This window comes from Oncorhynchus gorbuscha, unplaced genomic scaffold (genome assembly GCF_021184085.1).
Source record: "Oncorhynchus gorbuscha isolate QuinsamMale2020 ecotype Even-year unplaced genomic scaffold, OgorEven_v1.0 Un_scaffold_587, whole genome shotgun sequence".
NCBI classification, from domain to species: Eukaryota; Metazoa; Chordata; class Actinopteri; order Salmoniformes; family Salmonidae; genus Oncorhynchus; species Oncorhynchus gorbuscha.
In genome coordinates, this window is record NW_025745422.1 from 162,191 (window position 1) to 187,879 (window position 25,689).

Consider the following 25,689-nt stretch of genomic DNA (forward strand, 5'->3'; position numbering starts at 1 on the left):
CAGACACGGCAGGTGAGTTGGGTGAAACAGGTGGTGAATGAATCGCCGGCAAACTGAGCTGATCCTGGATTTGTGTCAAGTTAGCAGATAAGTTCTGGATTGAACCCGCTATCTCCTGTAGCGCCGTCTTGTGTTGTCCCAATGTCTTCCCCTGCTGGGTAATGGCATGGCAAACGGAGTCCAGGTCCGCTGGGTTCATCCTTGGCCGGATCGTTCTGTCACGTTCTTTCAACGTTTACCACAGGACAGTTTTGTAAATTGCAACGTCAGACATAGTTGTGGGGTTGTTGTGTGTTTTCTGGGAAGTCAGCATTAGACTGAAAAAGCTGGAACGAACATGATTTCCAGAGAGCATGGTGTTATCAGACACCCTGAAGTGATCCGAATTTTGACACTAAATCCTATTTAAACCATCATGTTAGTAAGAAGGTATGCAAATGTAAAGGACAAGAGATTAAGTGAAATCACTGCAAGGTGTTTTCAATTAGAGAACGCATTGTAATGTGCCAAGCCATAAGTCATGCTGGTGAAAACTGAGGCTTAGATTCAATCAGTTCAGCGTTAACCGACAATTGCATAGCATATCATTGTTTTGATTTAGGCGATGTTGGAGGAGTAACTGCGTTAGAACTGTCAAATCGGTGAGCGACTGCTCATGTGGTCATTGTCACGAAGCCACACCCTTTCCACTAGCTTTAGAAGTTCAGAACGAGAAAGTGTAGACAATATAGAAATTACATTTACATTTACATTTAAAATCATTCAACGAAATAATAACGATCTATATCAGCCTTATCAAAGTGAAGATTACATTACACATTCCAGTGGTCAACTTGTGTTGCATGGGATTTCTACTAAAAGACAGTTGGTTGTTTATCAACAAAACCGACGGGTTCGCAACACAGACAGGGTTGGCTTCGACTGTTTACATGTAAACTATATTACCTCCACAATGTTTATTAAAAACATAAATCAACTTGCACAATAAGCATTTATTGTCGTTACTGATACATTACAGTTGTTGGTTAGCTAGCTAGCGAATTTGCCATATCAGCTTAGACATGAGCAGTCAAAACACCTCAAAACAACATGGTATCAATATACGAGCTGAAACGAGCCACCTACGATTCCCCACACGGCAGCTTCTTGTCATTGTTGCTAGTTATCTGGCCATCCAGAATCACAGCAACACACAGACTTCTGCCCCATTGTTGACGCGACGTTGTCAGCTCGCCCGTCTCTGCGTCTCAGTGTATCCAATGTCTAGGATAGTATTGACACAGGAAACCACTTGTGGATGTGACAGCTCCAACGCAGTTCCACCTCCGACATCGGCGAAACACGGTGAATTGATTGAATCTAGGCCTGAGGCTTTAGACACAACTTAACAACAATGTTGACTTCACAAACACCTTGTATTGTTTTGGAATTGGTTTGTCGAAATCTGATGAGTCATATTCGGGTTGAGTTTGAAAGCCTGTGTCAAACATTTCTATGCAAAAAGATATCATACACAATGTACGTATTTTATTTCATTCATAAAAACAAACGATAAAAACATCAAATACACATTCTAAAATGTACAACAGCATTGTAAATGGTACAGTATACAGGAATTGTACAGTATTCAGTAATAGTCCCGTGTAACTCAGTTGGTAGAGCATTTCGCTTGCAACGCCAGGGTTGTGGGTGTGATTCCCACGGGGACCAGTACATGAAAATGTATGCACTCACTACTGTAAGTCATTCTGAATAATAGTGTCTGCTAAAATGTAAATACAATTACAGTAATTCATTGTTTTACATATTTCTTTATAAAAAAAAACTAAAAGCCTTATACAGTATAAACAATTTTTTTGTGAGGAACTTTGTATATTAAGTATGAAAAAGTTGATCAGGGTCGTATTCGGTAGGGCACAACAGAAAACAGAAACGTTCAAGTAGTCCCTTCATGTTTCAGTTTGTCTTATTCCACTTGGTGCCTTATAAATACCATCCCCATTTTGAGTGATGCTGTTGGTTTATCAACCAGCTTCACTTCCAAAGCACAGTTGTTCAATCAGAGAGTTATTCACTAACGTGTCATTGTAAAAAGTACTGTACTTTACAACAATGCAGCATTAGAATACAAAATATACATGTTACATGTATGTTGTTTTTTAAATAAAAAAGACAACTTTAAAATACTGTATGTATCGTATGAAAATCAAGTCTACCCTTTGCGGGGTAAAATTGATAGGAGGAATAGTGTTTGTTCCGGGTTGGGGTCAATTCCATTTCAATTCAGTGGATTCAGGAATGCATTGAGGAAAATGGAATTGACCCCAACCCTGGTGAAGACCTATTCACTCTTTCTTTTCATTCAGACACAAACATTAGCTAGTTTGGAAATGTACAGTGGATGAGGAAGTGGTGGGTTCCACGCAGGGTTCCTCTCCAGGTTCCACTCTTCAGGTTCTCTACTAGGATTCTCAACCGGTCATCAGACAGGTTCTGCAGCAGAACTGGCGGAACAGCTTCTTCTCACACAGCCGGTTGGATTTTACCATCTCACAAAACACCTCGTCGGCTAGAGAGAGAGAGAGAGAGAGAGAGAGAGAGAGAGAGAGAGAGAGAGAGAGAGAGAGAGAGAGAGAGAGAGAGAGAGAGAGAGAGAGAGAGAGAGAGATTTCATAGATTATACACACAGCTATGTCCTCTCCCACACTTTCCTCCCTTCCCCTATACAAACTTTCTGTGCCAATCCTTTACTACTACACAAACCCCCCCTTTCCCAGTCATCCTCCAAAAATGCCCTCTCCTCAACTCTTTCTCCACTCTCAGCCCCCTCCCTTCTGCCCTCCTCATAACCTCTCCTTGTCCCCTCCTCTCCTAGATCTCCTCTACTACATCCTTTCTCCATATCCATCAATTCTACCCTTTCCGTGCCCTCTCCTCCTTCCTCCTCTTCCTCCTTTCCCACATCTGTTCTCACTTTGCTATGACCCCTCTCCTCCTTTCTCCTCTTCCTCCTTTCCCACATCCGTTCTCACTTTGCTATGACCCCTCTCCTCCTTTCTCCTCTTCCTCCTTTCCCACATCCGTTCTCACTTTGCTATGACCCCTCTCCTCCTTTCTCCTCTTCCTCCTTTCCCACATCCGTTCTCACTTTGCTATGACCCCTCTCCTCCTTTCTCCTCTTCCTCCTTTCCCACATCCGTTCTCACTTTGCTATGACCCCTCTCCTCCTTTCTCCTCTTCCTCCTTTCCCACATCCGTTCTCACTTTGCTATGACCCCTCTCCTCCTTTCTCCTCTTCCTCCTTTCCCACATCCGTTCTCACTTTGCTATGACCCCTCTCCTCCTTTCTCCTCTTCCTCCTTTCCCACATCCGTTCTCACTTTGCTATGACCCCTCTACTCTGTTAGAATATTCTTTCTAGTCCGGTGGTGGAATTGGGTCACTGTAGAGAATCCGTGGTGCAGAGAGAGAAGCCTGTTAACCACAGAGAGGACCCCAGACCAATCCTGTTCCCTGTTATACCAAAGCTCCCATGGAGGTGTGAGGCCCTGGTGAGGCCATACAAAGGCACTGTTTACTCATAGCAACATTATGGCTGCTCGGCCAATACTTTCAGTGCGTCCCATTTGGCACTCTATTCACTATGTCGTGCACTACTTTTGACTAGGGCCCATAGCCCCTCCCTCCCTCCCTCCCTCCCTCCCCCTCCCTCCCTCCCTCCCTCCCTCCCTCCCTCCCTCCCTCCCTCCCTCCCTCCCTCCCTCCCTCCCTCCCTCCCTCCCTCCCTCCCTCCCTTATATAGCTCACAGGCTGCTACAGCCATGGGCTCTAGTTGCTCTTTCAAACCCAAATCACATCCCTTCCTCTCACATCCTGCGGCACGCAATTGAGAAACACCCCTGGAGACCTGAGCGAGCGAGCACCCCGCAGGGCCCAACAACTGAAAGTAACTAAAACTTACGGTGAGAGAATCTGAACGTGAAACATTTCCTAAAGGTACAAACGTAGGGGTGTTTCTTTTTAAAAAGTATTGGGCAACGAGCTACGAAGTTTGCAGAAGGCAGCAGACCTGTGTTCCAATACTATTTGAAATAATATAAAATACTTTATCTGTGCTTGGTAACCTCATGAACATGGTAACCTCATGAACATGGTAACCTAATGAACATGGTAACCTCATAAACATGGTAACCTAATGAACATGGTAACCTAATGAACATGGTAACCTAATGAACATGGTAACCTCATAAACATGGTAACCTAATGAACATGGTAACCTAATGAACATGGCAACCTCATAAACATGGCAACCTCATAAACATGGCAACCTCCCAACTCCTCTCTCTGACTGACTCTCTCCCAACTCCCCTCTCTGACCGACTCTCTCCCAACTCCCCTCTCTGACCGACTCTCTCCTAACTCCCCTCTCTGACCGACTCTCTCCCAGCTCCCCTCTCTGACCGACTCTCTCCCAACTCCCCTCTCTGACCGACTCTCTCCCAACTCCCCTCTCTGACCGACTCTCTCCCAACTCCCCTCTCCCAACTCCCCTCTCTGACTGACTCTCTCCCAACTCCCCTCTGACTGACTCTCTCCCAACTCCCCTCTCTGACTGACTCTCTCCCAACTCCCCTCTGACCGAATCTCTCCCAACTCCCCTCTCTGACCGACTCTCTCCCAACTCCTCTCTCCCAACTCCCCTCTGACCGACTCTCCCCTCTGACTGACTCCCCCTCTGACCGACTCTCTCCCAACTCCCCTCTGACCGACTCTATCCCAACTCCCCTCTGACCGACTCTCTCCCAACTCCCCTCTGACCGACTCTCTCCCAACTCCTCTCTGACTGACTCTCTCCCAACCCCCACTCCCTGACAGACTCTCTCCCAAGTCCCCTCCCCCAACCCCCACTCCCTGACCGGCTCTCTCCCAACTCCTCTCTCCCAACTCCCCTCTGACCGACTCTCTCCCAACTCCCCTCTCTGACCGACTCTCTCCCAACTCCTCTCTCCCAACTCCCCTCTCTGACCGACTCTCTCCCAACTCCCCTCTGACCGACTCTCTCCCAACTCCCCTCTCTGACCGACTCTCTCCCAACTCCTCTCTCCCAACTCCCCTCTGACCGACTCTCTCCCAACTCCTCTCTCCCAACTCCCCTCTCTGACCGACTCTCTCCCAACTTCTCTCTCCCAACTCCCCTCTGACCGACTCTCTCCCAACTCCCCTCTGACCGACTCTCTCCCAACTCCCCTCTGACCGACTCTCTCCCAACTCCCCTCTGACCGACTCTCTCCCAACTCCCCTCTCCCAACTCCTCTCTGACTGACTCTCTCCCAACCCCCACTCCCTGACAGACTCTCTCCCAAGTCCCCTCCCCCAACCCCCACTCCCTGACAGACTCTCTCCCAAGTCCCCTCCCCCAACCCCACTCCCTGACCGACTCTCTCCCAACTCCCCTCTCCCAACTCCTCTCTGACTGACTCTCTCCCAACCCCCACTCCCTGACAGACTCTCTCCCAAGTCCCCTCCCCCAACCCCCACTCCCTGACCGACTCTCTCCCAACTCCCCTCTGACTGACTCTCTCCCAACTCCCCTCTCCCAACCCCCACTCCCTGACCGACTCTCTCCCAACTCCCCTCTCTGACTGACTCTCTCCCAACTCCTCTCTCCCAACTCCCCTCTGACCGACTCTCTCCCAGCTCCTCTCTCCCAACTCCTCTCTCCCAACTCCCCTCTGACCGACTCTCTCCCAGCTCCTCTCTCCCAACTCCCCTCTCTGACTGACTCTCTCCCAACTCCTCTCTCCCAACTCCCCTCTGACCGACTCTCTCCCAGCTCCCCTCTCTGACTGACTCTCTCCCAACTCCTCTCTCCCAACTCCCCTCTGACTGACTCTCTCCCAACTCCTCTCTCCCAACTCCCCTCTGACCGACTCTCTCCCAGCTCCCCTCTCTGACTGACTCTCTCCCAACTCCTCTCTCCCAACTCCCCTCTGACCGACTCTCTCCCAGCTCCCCTCTCTGACTGACTCTCTCCCAACTCCTCTCTCCCAGCTCCCCTCTCTGACTGACTCTCTCCCAACTCCTCTCTCCCAACTCCCCTCTGACTGACTCTCTCCACACAGCCAAATAGCATTAATAGAGTGTTACTGTAAGTCAGGGGGAAACACTTGAACACTACCTTTAAATATCTTATTCTATACCACCATCACCGTGTCATATGAATGTCGTCCCACTCAAAAACAACAAACCATCTAGGTGTGATGTTGTTATGATAATATCATGTCAAAGAAAAACGATCATATTTTTCAAGCAAAACTAGTATTCGCATTGGTACCTTTGTCAACCATCGCAAATTTTCAATTCAATTACATTTCCTAGTCAGAATAAAATGGCCCTTTTTCTAAAATGACACTCGTCACGATCCATTGTGAATGCCTACTGTATAAATCACTAACCACAGCTCCAAAGCCCCACCACCACCACACACTTCAGAAAAGGGACGAAGCCCATTCAATTGAAAACGCCTCTGCTCGGTTCAGTTATGGTCCATTTTCACATGGCGGTAAAAGACCAACTAGTTATTACGATAACGACCAAGCAGCTGGTTCTGGCTGTGAGAGCCGAAAGCGGAAAGCAGCTTCTAAGAGCCCAGCTGCAGGAGCTACTGTATCTGGCTCCCAAGTGGCACCCTATTCCCTATATAGTGCACTACTTTGGACCAGTACCCATAGGGTGCAATTTGGGATGCAGCTTGATGCTCCGAGAGAGAATTCAAAGCACTTGTTAATAGCAATTACATTCCTTTCAGAACCGCCACCTACTTCACTCAGGGTGAAAGAGATTAAGTGTGACACAGGGGTCACAGTAATGCCATTGTTAGCACCCCTCGCCAATCTGTCCTGCATTCACACAATTCATTCACACATGCCTCCTGTATTGTCATCCCACCAGAGAAAGAACTGTTGCGGTATGTGTCACCACCGCTATTTGTGTGTGTGTGTGTGTGTGTGTGTGTGTGTGTGTGTGTGTGTGTGTGTGTGTGTGTGTGTGTGTGTGTGTGTGTGTGTGTGTGTGTGTGTGTGTGTGTGTGTGTGTGTGTGTGTGTGTGTGTGTGTGTGTGTGTGTGTGTGTGTGTGTGTGTGTGTGTGAAAGTGTGAGTATGTATTTCAGGCCTTTTGAGTGACCCTCAACAAGCTCTCATACACTCACCATTGTTACAGGTGGCGTTCACGATGCACATCCTGCTGACGAGGTTGTAGCTGTCTTTGCACTTGACGCAGGTCGTCCCGGGGCCGTCGCAACTCAGGCAATTCTCCTCACACCTGGACACCGCACCCACACAATAACATGGAGGGACAAAAGAGAATGAGAGAGAATGAAAAGAAAGAAAGAGTATGGGATACGTCCAGAAAACAAGGTGGGCCTTTTTCCCCCCAGAGAGATGTAGAAAGAGAGAGACAGAGAGAGGGGAGGTTGAGAGGGAGAAAGAGAGACAGAGGGGTAGAGAAAGAGAGAGGGGGAGGTTGAGAGGGAGAAAGAGAGACAGAGGGGTAGAGAAAGAGAGAGGGGGAGGTTGAGAGGGAGAAAGAGAGACATAGGGGTAGAGAAAGAGAGAGGGGAGGTTGAGAGGGAGAAAGAGAGACAGAGGGGTAGAGAAAGAGAGGGGGGATGTTGAGAGGGAGAAAGAGAGACAGATGGGTAGAGAAAGAGAGGGGGATGTTGAGAGGGAGAAAGAGAGACAGAGGGGTAGAGAAAGAGAGGGGGATGTTGAGAGGGAGAAAGAGAGACAGAGGGGTAGAGAAAGAGAGGGGGATGTTGAGAGGGAGAAAGAGAGACAGAGGGGTAGAGAAAGAGAGAGGGGAGGTTGAGAGGGAGAAAGGGAGACAGAGGGGTAGAGAAAGAGAGGGGGATGTTGAGAGGGAGAAAGAGAGACAGAGGGGTAGAGAAAGAGAGAGGGGAGGTTGAGAGGGAGAAAGGGAGACAGAGGGGTAGAGAAAGAGAGAGGGGGGATGTTGAGAGGGAGAAAGAGAGACAGAGGGGTAGAGAAAGAGAGGGGGATGTTGAGAGGGAGAAAGAGAGACAGAGGGGTAGAGAAAGAGAGGGGGATGTTGAGAGGGAGAAAGAGAGACAGAGGGGTAGAGAAAGAGAGAGGGGAGGTTGAGAGGGAGAAAGAGAGACAGAGGGGTAGAGAAAGAGAGAGAAGGGAGGTTGAGAGGGAGAAAGAGAGACAGAGGGGTAGAGAAAGAGAGAGAGGGGGAGGTTGAGAGGGAGAAAGAGAGACATAGGGGTAGAGAAAGAGGGGGGGGGGTTGAGAGAGAGAAAGAGAATGTATTGGATAATGAATAGCGACAAGAAGACAATTATGTTATAAATAGTTATGGAAGGGTCTGACCTAGTGGGTGATGGGACAGGTCGGACCTAACGGGTGATAGGACAGGGTCTGACCTAACAGGTGATGGGACAGGGTCTGACCTAACAGGTGATGGGACAGGGTCTGACCTTGTGGGTGATGGGACAGGGTCTGACCTTGTGGGTGATGGGACAGGGTCTGACCTAACGGATGATGGGACAGGGTCTGACCTAGTGGATGATGGGACAGGGTCTGACCTTGTGGGTGATGGGACAGGGTCTGACCTTGTGGGTGATGGGATAGGGTCTGACCTAACGGATGATGGGACAGGGTCTGACCTAGTGGATGATGGGACAGGGTCTGACCTAACGGATGATGGGACAGGGTCTGACCTAGTGGGTGATGGGACAGGGCCTGACCTAACGGGTGATGGGACAGGGCCTAACGGGTGATGGGACCTAACGGGTGATGGGACAGGGTCTGACCTAACAGGTGATGGGACAGGGTCTGACCTAACAGGTGATGGGACAGGGTCTGACCTAGTGGGTGATGGGACAGGGTCTGACCTAACAGGTGATGGGACAGGGTCTGACCTAACAGGTGATGGGACAGGGTCTGACCTAGTGGGTGATGGGACAGGGCCTAACGGGTGATGGGACAAGGTCTGACCTAACAGGTGATGGGACAGGGTCTGACCTTGTGGGTGATGGGACAGGGTCTGACCTAACAGGTGATGGGACAGGGTCTGACCTAGTGGATGATGGGACAATGTCTGACCTAACAGGTGATGGGACAGGGTCTGACCTAGTGGATGATGGGACAGGGTCTGACCTAGTGGATGATGGGACAGGGTCTGCCCTTGAGGGTGATGGGACCTTAGTCAAAAGGTTCCTCCTTTTGACTATCCATCTTTTCCCTGCCATTTCCATCTCCTGCCCCAAACCAGAGAGAGTAAACAAGAAAGAGAAACTGAGAGGGAAGCAAAGATAGAGGAAGTGAGAGAGGAAGAGAAATAGAGTGAGGGGGGAGACAGGGGGAGAGAGAATGAGAGCTAGAGAGAGAGAGAGGGAGAGAGAGAGGGGGGGGATAGAGAGAGAGAGAGAGAGAGAGAGAGAGAGAGAGAGAGAGAGAGAGAGAGAGAGAGAGAGAGAGAGAGAGAGAGAGAGAGAGAGAGAGAGAGAGAGAGAGAGAATGTAAAGAAGGAAAGAGTGAGCTAGAGAGACAAAGAGAGAGCAAGACGATGACATAGAGAAAGAACTAAAGCAGAATCCATCCCTGGTGCCGTCGCAAAACCCTGACCTTCTATCAGAGCCTCTATGTGTTCCTGACATCTCCCATAAACCACTGGACTGATTTATAAAAATCCCAGTGCGTCAAAAACAGCTTTCTCCCTCCCCACTCCTCAGTGGAAAGAGAGGAGGGATAGCGAGAGGAGAGAGAAAGAGAGAGAGAACGAGAGAGAGATTGAGAAAGCGAGTGCCCCTCTCCACCCCGCACTCAGTCATTACGGTGAGCTAAAGGGATGTTGATGCTGCCATTAAATTCTCAGCGTCGGTGCAGGTGAGATTTACCCCCTCAGTCAGTCCTGTTGATCTTGTTTGACTGCACAACACCATCTGATTTAAAGACAATTATGGAGATGACAAAGAATAATGAGTGGAGCAGAGGGAGAACAGACAGAAGGATATAGTGGAGCAGAGGGAGAACAGACAGGAGGATATAGTGGAGCAGAGTGAGAACAAACAGGAGGATATAGTGGAGCAGAGTGAGAACAAACAGGAGGATATAGTGGAGCAGAGTGAGAACAAACAGGAGGATATAGTGGAGCAGAGGGAGAACAAACAGGAGGATATAGTGGAGCAGAGGGAGAACAAACAGGAGGATATAGTGGAGCAGAGGGAGAACAAACAGGAGGATATAGTGGAGCAGAGGGAGAACAGACAGAAGGATATAGTGGAGCAGAGGGAGAACAGACAGAAGGATATAGTGGAGCAGAGTGAGAACAAACAGGAGGATATAGTGGAGCAGAGGGAGAACAAACAGGAGGATATAGTGGAGCAGAGTGAGAACAAACAGGAGGATATAGTGGAGCAGAGGGAGAACAAACAGGAGGATATAGTGGAGCAGAGGGAGAACAAACAGGAGGATATAGTGGAGCAGAGGGAGAACAAACAGGAGGATATAGTGGAGCAGAGGGAGAACAAACAGGAGGATATAGTGGAGCAGAGTGAGAACAAACAGGAGGATATAGTGGAGCATAGGGAGAACAAACAGGAGGATATAGTGGAGCAGAGTGAGAACAAACAGGAGGATATAGTGGAGCAGAGGGAGAACAAACAGGAGGATATAGTGGAGCAGAGTGAGAACAAACAGGAGGATATAGTGGAGCAGAGGGAGAACAAACAGGAGGATATAGTGGAGCAGAGTGAGAACAAACAGGAGGATATAGTGGAGCAGAGTGAGAACAAACAGGAGGATATAGTGGAGCAGAGGGAGAACAAACAGGAGGATATAGTGGAGCAGAGTGAGAACAAACAGGAGGATATAGTGGAGCAGAGGGAGAACAAACAGGAGGATATAGTGGAGCAGAGTGAGAACAAACAGGAGGATATAGTGGAGCAGAGTGAGAACAAACAGGAGGATATAGTGGAGCAGAGTGAGAACAAACAGGAGGATATAGTGGAGCAGAGGGAGAACAAACAGGAGGATATAGTGGAGCAGAGGGAGAACAAACAGGAGGATATAGTGGAGCAGAGGGAGAACAAACAGGAGGATATAGTGGAGCAGATGGAGAACAAACAGGAGGATATAGTGGAGCAGAGGGAGAACAAACAGGAGGATATAGTGGAGCAGAGGGAGAACAGACAGGAGGATATAGTGGAGCAGAGTGAGAACAAACAGGAGGATATAGTGGAGCAGAGGGAGAACAAACAGGAGGATATAGTGGAGCAGAGTGAGAACAAACAGGAGGATATAGTGGAGCAGAGTGAGAACAAACAGGAGGATATAGTGGAGCAGAGGGAGAATAAACAGGAGGATATAGTGGAGCAGAGGGAGAATAAACAGGAGGATATAGTGGAGCAGATGGAGAACAAACAGGAGGATATAGTGGAGCTGTGTGTTTTTTTCACAACAGCAGCCGTCCGACGACGACGCAACTTCGGCAGCTGTATCAGGTCCTGATCGACCCGCACTGCGTTCCTGTACTGTTACGGATCCCTCTGGAACATTCATTGCACCTTGTTGTCTAAAGCTCGGCGTTTGGAACAAATTATTTGAGAGAGAGAGCAAGAGAGAAAAGGAGAGAGAAAGCGAGACAGCGAGAGACATACCAATTAATGAGACCCAGATGGTCGATGGTACTGACCCTCAGTCAGTCAGTCGCCAACAGAAGAAAGGTGAAAGAGAGGTGAGAGAGAAGGGAGTTAGGGAGAAGGGACAGAGAGGAGAGAGAGAAGGGAGTTAGAGGAGAGAGAGAAGGAAGAGAGGAGGGAGAAGGGAGTTAGAGAGAAGGGAGGGAGAAGGGAGGGAGAGGAGAGAGAGAAGGGAGTTAGAGGAGAGAGAGAAGGAAGAGAGGAGAGGGAGAAGGGAGTTAGAGAGAAGGGAGGGAGAAGGGAGAGAGAGGAGAGAGAGAAGGGAGTTAGAGAGAAGGGAGAGAGAAGGGAGAGAGAGGAGAGAGAGAAGGGAGTTAGAGAGAAGAGAGAGAGAAGGGAGAGAGAGGAGTGAGAGAAGGGAGTTAGAGAGAAGGGAGAGAGAGAAGGGAGGGAGGGAGAAGGGAGGGAGAAGGGACAGAGAGGAGAGAAAGAAGGGAGAGAGAAGGGACAGAGAAGAGAGAGAGAAGGAAGTTAGAGAAGGGAGAGAAAAAGGAGAGCGAGACAAGTGGAAATAGAAAATGAAAGTGAAAAGAAGCGCTGATGTTGAATGTAGTTTAGAGATTTCTTTAAGAGGAGCGCTGATGTTGAATGTAGTTTAGAGATTTCTTTAAGAGAAGCGCTGATGTTGAATGTAGTTTAGAGATTTCTTTAAGAGGAGCGCTGATGTTGAAGGTAGTTTAGAGATTTCTTTAAGAGGTGCGCTGATGTTGAATGTAGTTTAGAGATTTCTTTAAGAGGAGCGCTGATGTTGAAGGTAGTTTAGAGATTTCTTTAAGAGGAGCGCTGATGTTGAAGGTAGTTTAGAAATTTCTTTAAGAGGAGCGCTGATGTTGAATGTAGTTTAGAGATTTCTTTAAGAGGAGCGCTGATGTTGAAGGTAGTTTAGAGATTTCTTTAAGAGAAGCGCTGATGTTGAATGTAGTTTAGAGATTTCTTTAAGAGGAGCGCTGATGTTGAAGGTCGTTTAGAGATTTATTTAAGAGGAGCGCTGATGTTGAATGTAGTTTAGAGATTTCTTTAAGAGGAGCGCTGATGTTGAAGGTAGTTTAGAGATTTCTTTAAGAGAAGCGCTGATATTGAATGTAGTTTAGAGATTTCTTTAAGAGGAGCGCTGATGTTGAATGTAGTTTAGAGATTTCATTATGAGGAGCGCTGATGTTGAATGTAGTTCAGAGATTTCATTATGAGGAGCGCTGATGTTGAATGTAGTTTAGAGATTTCTTTAAGAGAAGCGCTGATATTGAATGTAGTTTAGAGATTTCTTTAAGAGGAGCGCTGATGTTGAATGTAGTTTAGAGATTTCATTATGAGGAGCGCTGATGTTGAATGTAGTTTAGAGATTTCATTATGAGGAGCGCTGATGTTGAATGTAGTTTAGAGATTTCATTATGAGGAGCGCTGATGTTGAATGTAGTTTAGAGATTTCATTATGAGGAGCGCTGATGTTGAATGTAGTTTAGAGATTTCTTTAAGAGGAGCGCTGATGTTGAATGTAGTTTAGAGATTTCTTTAAGAGGAGCGCTGATGTTGAATGTAGTTTAGAGATTTCATTATGAGGAGCGCTGATGTTGGAGCGCTGATGTTGAAGGTAGTTTAGAGATTTCATTATGAGGAGCGCTGATGTTGAATGTAGTTTAGAGATTTCATTATTGATGTTGAAGGAGCGCTGATGTTGAATGTAGTTTAGAGATTTCATTATGAGGAGCGCTGATGTTGAATGTAGTTCAGAGATTTCATTATGAGGAGCGCTGATGTTGAAGGTAGTTAGAGATTTCTTTAAGAGGAGCGCTGATGTTGAAGGTAGTTTAGAGATTTCATTATGAGGAGCGCTGATGTTGAAGGTAGTTTAGAGATTTCATTATGAGGAGCGCTGATGTTGAATGTAGTTCAGAGATTTCATTATGAGGAGCGCTGATGTTGAATGTAGTTTATTTCAGGTTGATGTTGAATCTGTCTAGAGATTTCACCACGCTGATGTTGAACCAGTTTAGGATTTCATTATGAGGGCGCTGTTGTTGGTAGTTCCTATTTCTGATGTTGAATGTAGTTTAGAGATTTCATTATGAGGAGCGCTGATGTTGAATGTAGTTTATACACCAAGTCATGTAGTTTAGAGATTTCTTGGCTCTGTCATAAGCGCTGATGTTGAATGTAGTTTAGAGATTTCTATGCAGAGGAGATTTCACACAATTAATCTGATGTTGAATGTAGTTTAGAGATTTTCCCCTTTGACCTGATGTTGAATCGCATCTCTGCATGTCTGGCAGACATATCAGTGTGGATGACGGATCACCACGCTGATGTTGAATGTAGTTTAGAGATTTCAAGAGGAGCTGCTGTTCCTGTAGTTTAGGGATGAGGACTGATGTTCCATGATCTGAGAGCGCTGATTTCATTAGTTTAGAGATTTCGACAACTGAATTGAGATTTCATTATGAGGAGCGCTATGTTGTAGAGATTTTCCCAGAGCGCGCAGAGAACCTTGGCGTGATCCTGGACAACACCCTGTCGTTCTGATGTTGAATGTAGTTTAGAGATTTCTTTAACATTTCATTATGAGGAGCGCTGATGTTGAATGTAGTTAGGTTCATGCTCTACAACATCCGCTGATGTTGAAGAGTTTATTTCATTATGAGGAGCCTGATGTTCACACAGGAAGAATGTAGTTTAGAGATTTCATTATCCAGGCACTTGTTTCATCTCCCTGATGTTGAATGTAGTTTACTGCAATTATGAGGAGCGCATTGGCTGGGCGCTGATGTTGAATTAAACCCCTTAGAATTTCATCCAGAACGCCGAGATTTCAGCGCTGATGTTCTGGTGTTAGTTCCCAAGTTTCATTATGACCCCGCTGATGTTCCACTGGCTTCCAGTTGAGAGATTTCATTATGAGACCATGGTGTTGAATGTAGTTCAGAGTTGATGTTGGGGAATTTCATTATGAGGAGCGCTCCAGGTTGATCAGGCCCTACACCCAAACAAGGGAGATTTCAGCGCTGATGTTGAATGTAGTTTAGAGATTTCTTTCATCCATGAGGGCGCTGATGTTAACTGAGGAAGTTTAGAGATTTCTGAGGAGCGCGCTCAGCCCAGTCAAAACTGATTTATTGAGGAGCGCTGATGTTGAATGGTGGAACAAACTGATGTTGAATGTAGTTTAGAGATTTCATTATGAGGACAGCTGATGTTCAATCACCACCTTTAGAGACACCTGAAACCTGATGTTTTAAGGAATACCTAGGATGAGGTTGAAGTAATTTCCCTGATGTTGAATGTAGTTTAGAGATTTCAGTTTTAGATGCACTATTGTTAATGTGACTGTCCCACTGGATGTCATAATGTAGTGAATGCAGCGCTGATGTTGAATGTAGTTTAGGATAAGAGATTTCATTATGAGGAATGCTGATGTTGAATGTAGTTTAGAGATTTCATTATGAGGAGCGCTGATGTTGAATGTAGTTTAGAGATTTCATTATGAGGAGCGCTGATGTTGAATGTAGTTTAGAGATTTCATTATGAGGAGCGCTGATGTTGAATGTAGTTTAGAGATTTCTGATGTTGAATGAGGAGCGCTGATGTTGAATGTAGTTTAGAGATTTCTTTATGAGGAGCGCTGATGTTGAATGTAGTTTAGAGATTTCATTATGAGGAGCGCTGATGTTGAATGTAGTTTAGAGATTTCATTATGAGGAGCGCTGATGTTGAATGTAGTTTAGAGATTTCTGATGTTGAATTAGTTTAGAGGAGCGCTGATGTTGAATGTAGTTTAGAGATTTCATTATGAGGAGCGCTGATGTTGAATGTAGTTTAGAGATTTCATTATGAGGAGCGCTGATGTTGAATGTAGTTTAGAGATTTCATTATGAGGAGCGCTGATGTTGAATGTAGTTTAGAGATTTCATTATGAGGAGCGCTGATGTTGAATGTAGTTTAGAGATTTCATTATGAGGAGCGCTGATGTTGAATGTAGTTTAGAGATTTCATTATGAGGAGCGCTGATGTTGAATGTAGTTTAGAGATTTCATTATGAGGAGCGCTGATGTTGAATGTAGTTTAGAGATTTCATTATGAGGAGCGCTGATGTTGAATGTAGTTTAGAGATTTCTTTATGAGGAGCGCTGATGTTGAATGTAGTTTAGAGATTTCATTATGAGGAGCGCTGATGTTGAATGTAGTTCAGAGATTTCATTATGAGGAGCGCTGATGTTGAATGTAGTTTAGAGATTTCATTATGAGGAGCGCTGATGTTGAATGTAGTTTAGAGATTTCATTATGAGGAGCGCTGATGTTGAATGTAGTTTAGAGATTTCATTATGAGGAGCGCTGATGTTGAATGTAGTTTAGAGATTTCATTATGAGGAGCGCTGATGTTGAATGTAGTTTAGAGATTTCATTATGAGGAGCGCTGATGTTGAATGTAGTTTAGAGATTTCATTATGAGGAGCGCTGATGTTGAATGTAGTTTAGAGCGCTGATGTTTTCATTATGAGGAGCGCTGATGTTGAATGTAGTTTAGAGATTTCTTTATGAGGAGCGCTGATGTTGAATGTAGTTTAGAGATTTCATTATGAGCTGATGTTGAATGATGTTGAATGATAGTTTAGAGATTTCATTATGAGGAGCGCTGATGTTGAATGTAGTTTAGAGATTTTCATTATGAGGAGCGCTGATGTTGAATGTAGTTTAGAGATTTCATTATGAGGAGCGCTGATGTTGAATGTAGTTTAGAGATTTCATTATGAGGAGCGCTGATGTTGAATGTAGTTCAGAGATTTCATTATGAGGAGCGCTGATGTTGAATGTAGTTTAGAGATTTCATTATGAGGAGCGCTGATGTTGAATGTAGTTTAGAGATTTCATTATGAGGAGCGCTGATGTTGAATGTAGTTTAGAGATTTCATTATGAGGAGCGCTGATGTTGAATGTAGTTTAGAGATTTCATTATGAGGAGCGCTGATGTTGAATGTAGTTTAGAGATTTCATTATGAGGAGCGCTGATGTTGAATGTAGTTTAGAGATTTCATTATGAGGAGCGCTGATGTTGAATGTAGTTTAGAGATTTCATTATGAGGAGCGCTGATGTTGAATGTAGTTTAGAGATTTCATTATGAGGAGCGCTGATGTTGAATGTAGTTTAGAGATTTCATTATGAGGAGCGCTGATGTTGAATGTAGTTTAGAGATTTCATTATGAGGAGCGCTGATGTTGAATGTAGTTTAGAGATTTCATTATGAGGAGCGCTGATGTTGAATGTAGTTTAGAGATTTCATTATGAGGAGCGCTGATGTTGAATGTAGTTTAGAGATTTCATTATGAGGAGCGCTGATGTTGAATGTAGTTTAGAGATTTCATTATGAGGAGCGCTGATGTTGAATGTAGTTTAGAGATTTCATTATGAGGAGCGCTGATGTTGAATGTAGTTTAGAGATTTCATTATGAGGAGCGCTGATGTTGAATGTAGTTTAGAGATTTCATTATGAGGAGCGCTGATGTTGAATGTAGTTTAGAGATTTCATTATGAGGAGCGCTGATGTTGAGGAGCGCTGATGTTGAATGTTGAATGCTGATGTTGAATTAGAGATTTCATTATGAGGAGCGCTGATGTTGAATGTAGTTTAGAGATTTCATTATGAGGAGCGCTGATGTTGAATGTAGTTTAGAGATTTCATTATGAGGAGCGCTGATGTTGAATGTAGTTTAGAGATTTCATTATGAGGAGCTGATGTTGATGTTGAATGTAGTTTAGAGATTTCATTATGAGGAGCGCTGATGTTGAATGTAGTTTAGAGATTTCATTATGAGGAGCGCTGATGTTGAATGTAGTTTAGAGATTTCATTATGAGGAGCGCTGATGTTGATGTTGAATGTAGTTTAGAGATTTCATTATGAGGAGCGCTGATGTTGAATGTTGAATGTTTAGAGATTTCATGTTTATGAGGAGCGCTGATGTTGAATGTAGTTTAGAGATTTCATTATGAGGAGCGCTGATGTTGAATGTAGTTTAGAGATTTCATTATGAGGAGCGCTGATGTTGAATGTAGTTTAGAGATTTCATTATGAGGAGCGTTGATGTTGAATGTAGTTTAGAGATTTCATTATGAGGAGCGCTGATGTTGAATGTAGTTTAGAGATTTCATTATGAGGAGCGCTGATGTTGAATGTAGTTTAGAGATTTCATTATGAGGAGCGCTGATGTTGAATGTAGTTCTGATGTTGAATGTAGTTCAGAGAGCGCTGATTTGAATTAGTTTGAGGAGCGCTGATGTTGAATGTAGTTTAGAGATTTCATTATGAGGAGCGCTGATGTTGAATGTAGTTTAGAGATTTCATTATGAGGAGCGCTGATGTTGAATGTAGTTTAGAGATTTTTCATTATGAGGAGCGCTGATGTTGAATGTAGTTCAGAGATTTCATTATGAGGAGCGCTGATGTTGATGTTGAATGTAGTTTAGAGATTTCATTATGAGGAGCGCTGATGTTGAATGTAGTTTAGAGATTTCATTATGAGGAGCGCTGATGTTGAATGTAGTTTAGAGATTTCATTATGAGGAGCGCTGATGTTGAATGTAGTTTAGAGATTTCATTATGAGGAGCGATTTCTGATGTTGAATGTAGTTTAGAGATTTCATTATGAGGAGCGCTGATGTTGAATGTAGTTTAGAGATTTCATTATGAGGAGCGCTGATGTTGAATGTAGTTTAGAGATTTCATTATGAGGAGCGCTGATGTTGAATGTAGTTTAGAGATTTCATTATGAGGAGCGCTGATGTTGAATGTAGTTTAGAGATTTCTGATGTTGAATGTAGTTTAGAGATTTATGAGGAGCGCTGATGTTGAATGTAGTTTAGAGATTTCATTATGAGGAGCGCTGATGTTGAATGTAGTTTAGAGATTTCATTATGAGGAGCGCTGATGTTGAATGTAGTTTAGAGATTTCATTATGAGGAGCGCTGATGTTGAATGTAGTTGATTTCATTTGAGCGCTGATGTTGAAGTTTAGAGATTTCATTATGAGGAGCGCTGATGTTGAATGTAGTTTAGAGATTTCATTTTATGAGGAGCGCTGATGTTGAATGTTGAATGTAGTTTAGAGATTTCTGATGTTGAATGAGGAGATTTCGCTGATGTTGAATGTAGTTTAGAGATTTCATTATGAGGAGCGCTGATGTTGAATGTTAGTTTAGAGATTTCATTATGAGGAGCGCTGATGTTGAATGTAGTTTAGAGATTTCATTATGAGGAGCGCTGATGTTGAATGTAGTTTAGAGATTTCATTATGAGGAGCGCTGATGTTGAATGTAGTTTAGAGATTTCATTATGAGGAGCGCTGATGTTGAATGTAGTTTAGAGATTTCATTATGAGGAGCGCTGATGTTGAATGTAGTTTAGAGATTTCATTTATGAGGAGCGCTGATGTTGAATGTAGTTTAGAGATTTCATTATGAGGAGCGCTGATGTTGAATGTAGTTTAGAGATTTCATTATGAGGAGCGATTTCTGATGTTGAATGTAGTTTAGAGATTTCATTATGAGGAGCGCTGATGTTGAATGTAGTTTAGAGATTTCATTATGAGGAGCGCTGATGTTGAATGTAGTTTAGAGATTTCATTATGAGGAGCGCTGATGTTGAATGTAGTTTAGAGATTTCATTATGAGGAGCGCTGATGTTGAATGTAGTTTAGAGATTTCATTATGAGGAGCGCTGATGTTGAATGTAGTTTAGAGATTTCATTATGAGGAGCGCTGATGTTGAATGTAGTTTAGAGATTTCATTATGAGGAGCGCTGATGTTGAATGTAGATTTTTAGAGATTTGAATTAGTTTGAGGAGCGCTGATGTTGAATGTAGTTTAGAGATTTCATTATGAGGAGCGCTGATGTTGAATGTGTAGTTTAGAGATTTCATTATGAGGAGCGCTGATGTTGAATGTAGTTTAGAGATTTCTGATGTTATGAGGAGATTTCGCTGATGTTGAATGTAGTTTAGAGATTTCATTATGAGGAGCGCTGATGTTGAATGTAGTTTAGAGATTTCATTATGAGGAGCGCTGATGTTGAATGTAGTTTAGAGATTTCATTATGAGGAGCGCTGATGTTGAATGTAGTTTAGAGATTTCATTATGAGGAGCGCTGATGTTGAATGTAGTTTAGAGATTTCATTATGAGGAGCGCTGATGTTGAATGTAGTTTAGAGATTTCATTATGAGGAGCGCTGATGTTGAATGTAGTTTAGAGATTTCATTATGAGGAGCGCTGATGTTGAATGTAGTTTAGAGATTTCATTATGAGGAGCGCTGATGTTGAATGTAGTTTAGAGATTTCATTATGAGGAGCGCTGATGTTGAATGTAGTTTAGAGATTTCATTATGAGGAGCGCTGATGTTGAATGTAGTTTAGAGATTTCTGATGTTATGAGGAGCGCTGATGTTGAATGTAGTTTAGAGATTTATGAGGAGCGCTGATGTTGAATGTAGAGAGATTTCATTATGAGGAGCGCTGATGTTGAATGTAGTTTAGAGATTTCATTATGAGGAGCGCTGATGTTGAATGTAGTTTAGAGATTTCATTATGAGGAGCGCTGATGTTGAATGTAGTTTAGAGATTTCTGATGTTGAATTATGAGGAGCGCTGATGTTGAATGTAGTTTAGAGATTTCATTATGAGGAGCGCTGATGTTGAATGTAGTTTAGAGATTTCATTATGAGGAGCGCTGATGTTGAATGTAGTTTAGAGATTTCATTATGAGGAGCGCTGATGTTGAATGTAGTTTAGAGATTTCATTATGAGGAGCGCTGATGTTGAATGTAGTTTAGAGATTTCATTATGAGGAGCGCTGATGTTGAATGTAGTTTAGAGATTTCATTATGAGGAGCGCTGATGTTGAATGTAGTTTAGAGATTTCATTATGAGGAGCGCTGATGTTGAATGTAGTTTAGAGATTTCATTATGAGGAGCGCTGATGTTGAATGTAGTTTAGAGATTTCATTATGAGGAGCGCTGATGTTGAATGTAGTTTAGAGATTTCATTATGAGGAGCGCTGATGTTGAATGTTGAAGTTTAGAGATTTCATTATGAGGAGCGCTGATGTTGAATGTAGTTTAGAGATTTCATTATGAGGAGCGCTGATGTTGAATGTAGTTTAGAGATTTCTGATGTTGAATGAGGAGATTTCGCTGATGTTGAATGTAGTTTAGAGATTTCATTATGAGGAGCGCTGATGTTGAATGTAGTTTAGAGATTTCATTATGAGGAGCGCTGATGTTGAATGTAGTTTAGAGATTTTTCTGATGTTGAATGTAGTTGATTTCATTATGAGGAGCGCTGATGTTGAATGTAGTTTAGAGTTTGAGGAGCGCTGATGTTGATTTCATTATGAGGAGCGCTGATGTTGAATGTAGTTTAGAGATTTCATTATGAGGAGCGCTGATGTTGAATGTAGTTTAGAGATTTCATTATGAGGAGCGCTGATGTTGAATGTAGTTTAGAGATTTCATTATGAGGAGCGCTGATGTTGAATGTAGTTTAGAGATTTCATTATGAGGAGCGCTGATGTTGAATGTAGTTTAGAGATTTCATTATGAGGAGCGCTGATGTTGAATGTAGTTTAGAGATTTCATTATGAGGAGCGCTGATGTTGAATGTAGTTTAGAGATTTCATTATGAGGAGCGCTGATGTTGAAATGATTTCATTATGAGGAGCGCTGATGTTGAATGAGATTTCATTATGAGGAGCGCTGATGTTGAATGTAGTTTAGAGATTTCGCTGATGTTATGAGGAGCGCTGATGTTGAATGTAGTTTAGAGATTTCATTATGAGGAGCGCTGATGTTGAATGTAGTTTAGAGATTTCATTATGAGGAGCGCTGATGTTGATGTTGAATGTAGTTTAGAGATTTCATTATGAGGAGCGCTGATGTTGAATGTAGTTTAGAGATTTCATTATGAGGAGCGCTGATGTTGAATGTAGTTTAGAGATTTCATTATGAGGAGCGCTGATGTTGAATGTAGTTTAGAGATTTCATTATGAGGAGCGCTGATGTTGAATGTAGTTTAGAGATTTCATTATGAGGAGCGCTGATGTTGAATGTAGTTTAGAGATTTCATTATGAGGAGCGCTGATGTTGAATGTAGTTTAGAGATTTCATTATGAGGAGCGCTGATGTTGAATGTAGTTTAGAGATTTCATTATGAGGAGCGCTGATGTTGAATGTAGTTTAGAGATTTCATTATGAGGAGCGCTGATGTTGAATGTAGTTTAGAGATTTCATTATGAGGAGCGCTGATGTTGAATGTAGTTTAGAGATTTCATTATGAGGAGCGCTGATGTTGAATGTTTAGAGATTTCATTATGAGGAGCGCTGATGTTGAATGTAGTTTAGAGATTTCATTATGAGGAGCGCTGATGTTGAATGTAGTTTAGAGATTTCATTATGAGGAGCGCTGATGTTGAATGTAGTTTAGAGATTTCATTATGAGGAGCGCTGATGTTGAATGTAGTTTAGAGATTTCATTATGATGTTGAATGTAGTTTAGAGATTTCATTATGAGGAGCGCTGATGTTGAATGTAGTTTAGAGATTTCATTATGAGGAGCGCTGATGTTGAATGTAGTTTAGAGATTTCATTATGAGGAGCGCTGATGTTGAATGTAGTTCAGAAATTTCTTTACGCCTTAATCCCACATGAATAGGAAAGATTGGCACCATCTAATTATATCTAATTAGAGGCTGCTAATCTTTGCCATAGAGGGTTCAGAATATGAACTCAGCTGGAGTTTAGACTACTTTTAAGAGAAGTAGATGAATAATTTGGAGTTTAACTAAGCCTTAATTGTGATTTTATAACTGACAACTGATTTTCCAGAAATGAAGCATTTTCTTGGACTAAAAAGCAATAAAAGTTCTGTATGGAAAAGTGACCCGGAATTTCCTGTTTGGCACTTTTCACCCTACAGAGCCGAGCCAAGCTGTACTGTAGCCTGTTACACATCCACCATACTTGTATCCACTGGAACAGAGCTGGACAGGACAATGTGAAAAGAAAAGATCCACATATCCAGTGCAGTACAGGTTGGGTTGTGGCCCAATAGTGTTAGAAGGGTACTGTATATCTCTTCAAATGCTATGGCCAGATTAATGCAGGGGCCTCTGGCCCAGGCCCGTAGGGGGCTCAAGAGGCAAAAGAGAAGGAAATAGAATCTTGTCCTCTAGCCGACTCTCTCTCTGTCAAACCGTCTGGTTTCACAGCGCCTAATAAAGGGACTTGAATGGAAGCCTATGGCAGGTGCAGGAAAATCTCCCGCTCGATTTTCAGCATATAGCATCAAGTTTAGAATTTCTACCCTACAGTTAAGATTTAAAAGAGCGGGCTTTGAAATCGATAGTGTAGTTAGTAGAGCATGGCACTTGCAATGCCAGGGTTGTGTGTTCAATTCCCAAAAGGGACCAGAATGTATGGACTCAATACTGTAAGTCGCTCTGGCTAAGAGTGTCTGCTAAATGACTGAAATACAACTAAGCCTGATGATGGGGTCACTCACTTGTGACACATCCCCTGGTGGTAGCCAGCATCCTCTGTTGAGTAGTATCCTGGGGCGCAGGTCTGAACACACCTCCACTCTTGTTGCAGGTGATGTCTGGCACACTGGATACACTCCTCCTTACCTGGACCTGCAACAACACACAGCAACAGTTCCAAACAGAAAAGGACGGGTCCATCTTTAGCCCAGTGGGGTGAGTTGTATCATTATTTGGTTAATAATATGGTCCTCAAGGAAACAAATTGTCTGGTGTGTAAGAAATTCCTGGGCTGATTTCTGGTCCCAGTCCGTTCCTGGTTCAAAGTACTTTAAACTGATTTCTGGTCCCAGTCCGTTCCTGGTTCAAAGTACTTTAAACTGATTTCTGGTCCCAGTCCGTTCCTGGTTCAAAGTACTTTAAACTGATTTCTGGTCCCAGTCCGTTCCTGGTTCAAAGCACTTTAAACTGATTTCTGGTCCCAGTCCGTTCCTGGTTCAAAGTACTTTAAACTGATTTCTGGTCCCAGTCCGTTCCTGGTTCAAAGTACTTTAAACTGATTTCTGGTCCCAGTCCGTTCCTGGTTCAAAGTACTTTAAACTGATTTCTGGTCCCAGTCCGTTCCTGGTAAGAAATTATTTTAAACTGATTTCTGGTCCCGAAAAGTCCTTGTTCCTGGTTCAAAAGTCCCTTTAAACTGATTTCTGGTCCCATTCAATCAGTGCTAGGGCCTGGTTCAAAGTACTTTAAACTGATTCAGCTCCTCTGGTCCCAGTCCGTTACAATCAGTGCTAGGGCCTGGTTCAAAGTGAACTTTAAACTGATTTCTGGTCCCAGTCCGTTCCTGGTTCAAAGTACTTTAAACTGATTTCAGGTCCCAGTCCGTTCCTGGTTCAAAGTACTTTAAACTGATTTCTGGTCCCAGTCCAGTTCCTCTGTTCAAAAGTACTTTAAACTGATTTCTGGTCCTAGTCCGTTCCTGGTTCAAAGTCAGCTTTAAACTGATTTCTGGTCCCAGTCCATTCCTGGTTCAAAGCCTTTTAAACTGATTTCAGGTCCCAGTCCGTTCAGCTGGTTCAAAGCACTTTAAACTGATTTCTGGTTCCAGTCCGTTCCTGGTTCAAAGTACTTTAAACTGATTTCTGGTCCCAGTCCGTTCCTGGTTCAAAGTACTTTAAACTGATTTCTGGTCCCAGTCCGTTCCTGGTTCAAAGTACTTTAAACTGATTTCTGGTCCCAGTCCGTTCCTGGTTCAAAGCACTTTAAACCGATTTCTGGTCCCAGTCCGTTCCTGGTTCAAAGTACTTTAAACTGATTTCTGGTCCCAATAACAACATATAAGAAATTGATTTGGAATTGAAGCCAGATACACGCCTTTACGAAAATGTCTGGCTTGTTTTGGGGACAAACAGTCCCTTTAATGTACCCCCTCTCTCTCTCTCTCTCATTACAATCAGTGCTAGGGCCTTGGTTGAGAGGTGAACCACTAATTCAGCTCCTCTATTACAGCAATAAGCGTCTCTCTCTCTCATTACAATCAGTGCTAGGGCCTTGGTTGAGAGGTGAACCACTAATTCAGCTCCTCTATTACAGCAATAAGCGTCTCTCTCTCTCATTGCAATCAGTGCTAGGGCCTTGGTTGAGAGGTGAACCACTAATTCAGCTCCTCTACTACAGCAATAAGCGTCTCTCTCTCTCATAACAATCAGTGCTAGGGCCTTGGTTGAGAGGTGAACCACTAATTCAGCTCCTCTACTACAGCAATAAGTAATCTCTCTCTCTCATTACAATCAGTGCTAGGGCCTTGGTTGAGAGGTGAACCACTAATTCAGCTCCTCTCCTACAGCAATAAGCGTCTCTCTCTCTCATTACAATCAGTGCTAGGGCCTTGGTTGAGAGGTGAACCACTAATTCAGCTCCTCTCCTACAGCAATAAGCGTCTCTCTCTCTCTCATTACAATCAGTGCTCGGGCCTTGGTTGAGAGGTGAACCACTAATTCAGCTCCTCTCCTACAGCAATAAGCGTCTCTCTCTCTCATTACAATCAGTGCTAGGGCCTTGGTTGAGAGGTGAACCACTAATTCAGCTCCTCTACTACAGCAATAAGCGTCTCTCTCTCTCATTACAATCAGTGCTAGGGCCTTGGTTGAGAGGTGAACCACTAATTCAGCTCCTCTACTACAGCAATAAGCGTCTCTCTCTCTCATTACAATCAGTGCTAGGGCCTTGGTTGAGAGGTGAACCACTAATTCAGCTCCTCTACTACAGCAATAAGTAATCCCTCTCTCTCATTACAATCAGTGCTAGGGCCTTGGTTGAGAGGTGAACCACAAATTCAGCTCCTCTATTACAGCAATAAGCGTCTCTCTCTCATTACAATCAGTGCTAGGGCCTTGGTTGAGAGGTGAACCACTAATTCAGCTCCTCTACTATAGCAATAAGCGTCTCTCT

General features: G+C 43.8%; 1 protein-coding gene across 1 annotated transcript in view; it reads right to left on the reverse strand.

Moving 5' to 3' along the window:
* Window positions 1-1,512: 1,512 nt before the first annotated feature.
* LOC124018883 (proprotein convertase subtilisin/kexin type 6-like) overlaps window positions 1,513-25,689 on the reverse strand; it is a 56,401-nt gene continuing 32,224 nt past the window's right edge. Inside the window, exons 9-11 of the mRNA XM_046334191.1 lie at window positions 23,262-23,391; window positions 7,210-7,322; window positions 1,513-2,569 (exon numbers count right to left, since the gene is read on the reverse strand). Of these exons, the coding sequence (XP_046190147.1) occupies window positions 2,472-2,569; window positions 7,210-7,322; window positions 23,262-23,391 (341 nt within the window). The 3' untranslated portion in view covers window positions 1,513-2,471. The remainder of the gene's footprint in view (window positions 2,570-7,209; window positions 7,323-23,261; window positions 23,392-25,689) is intronic.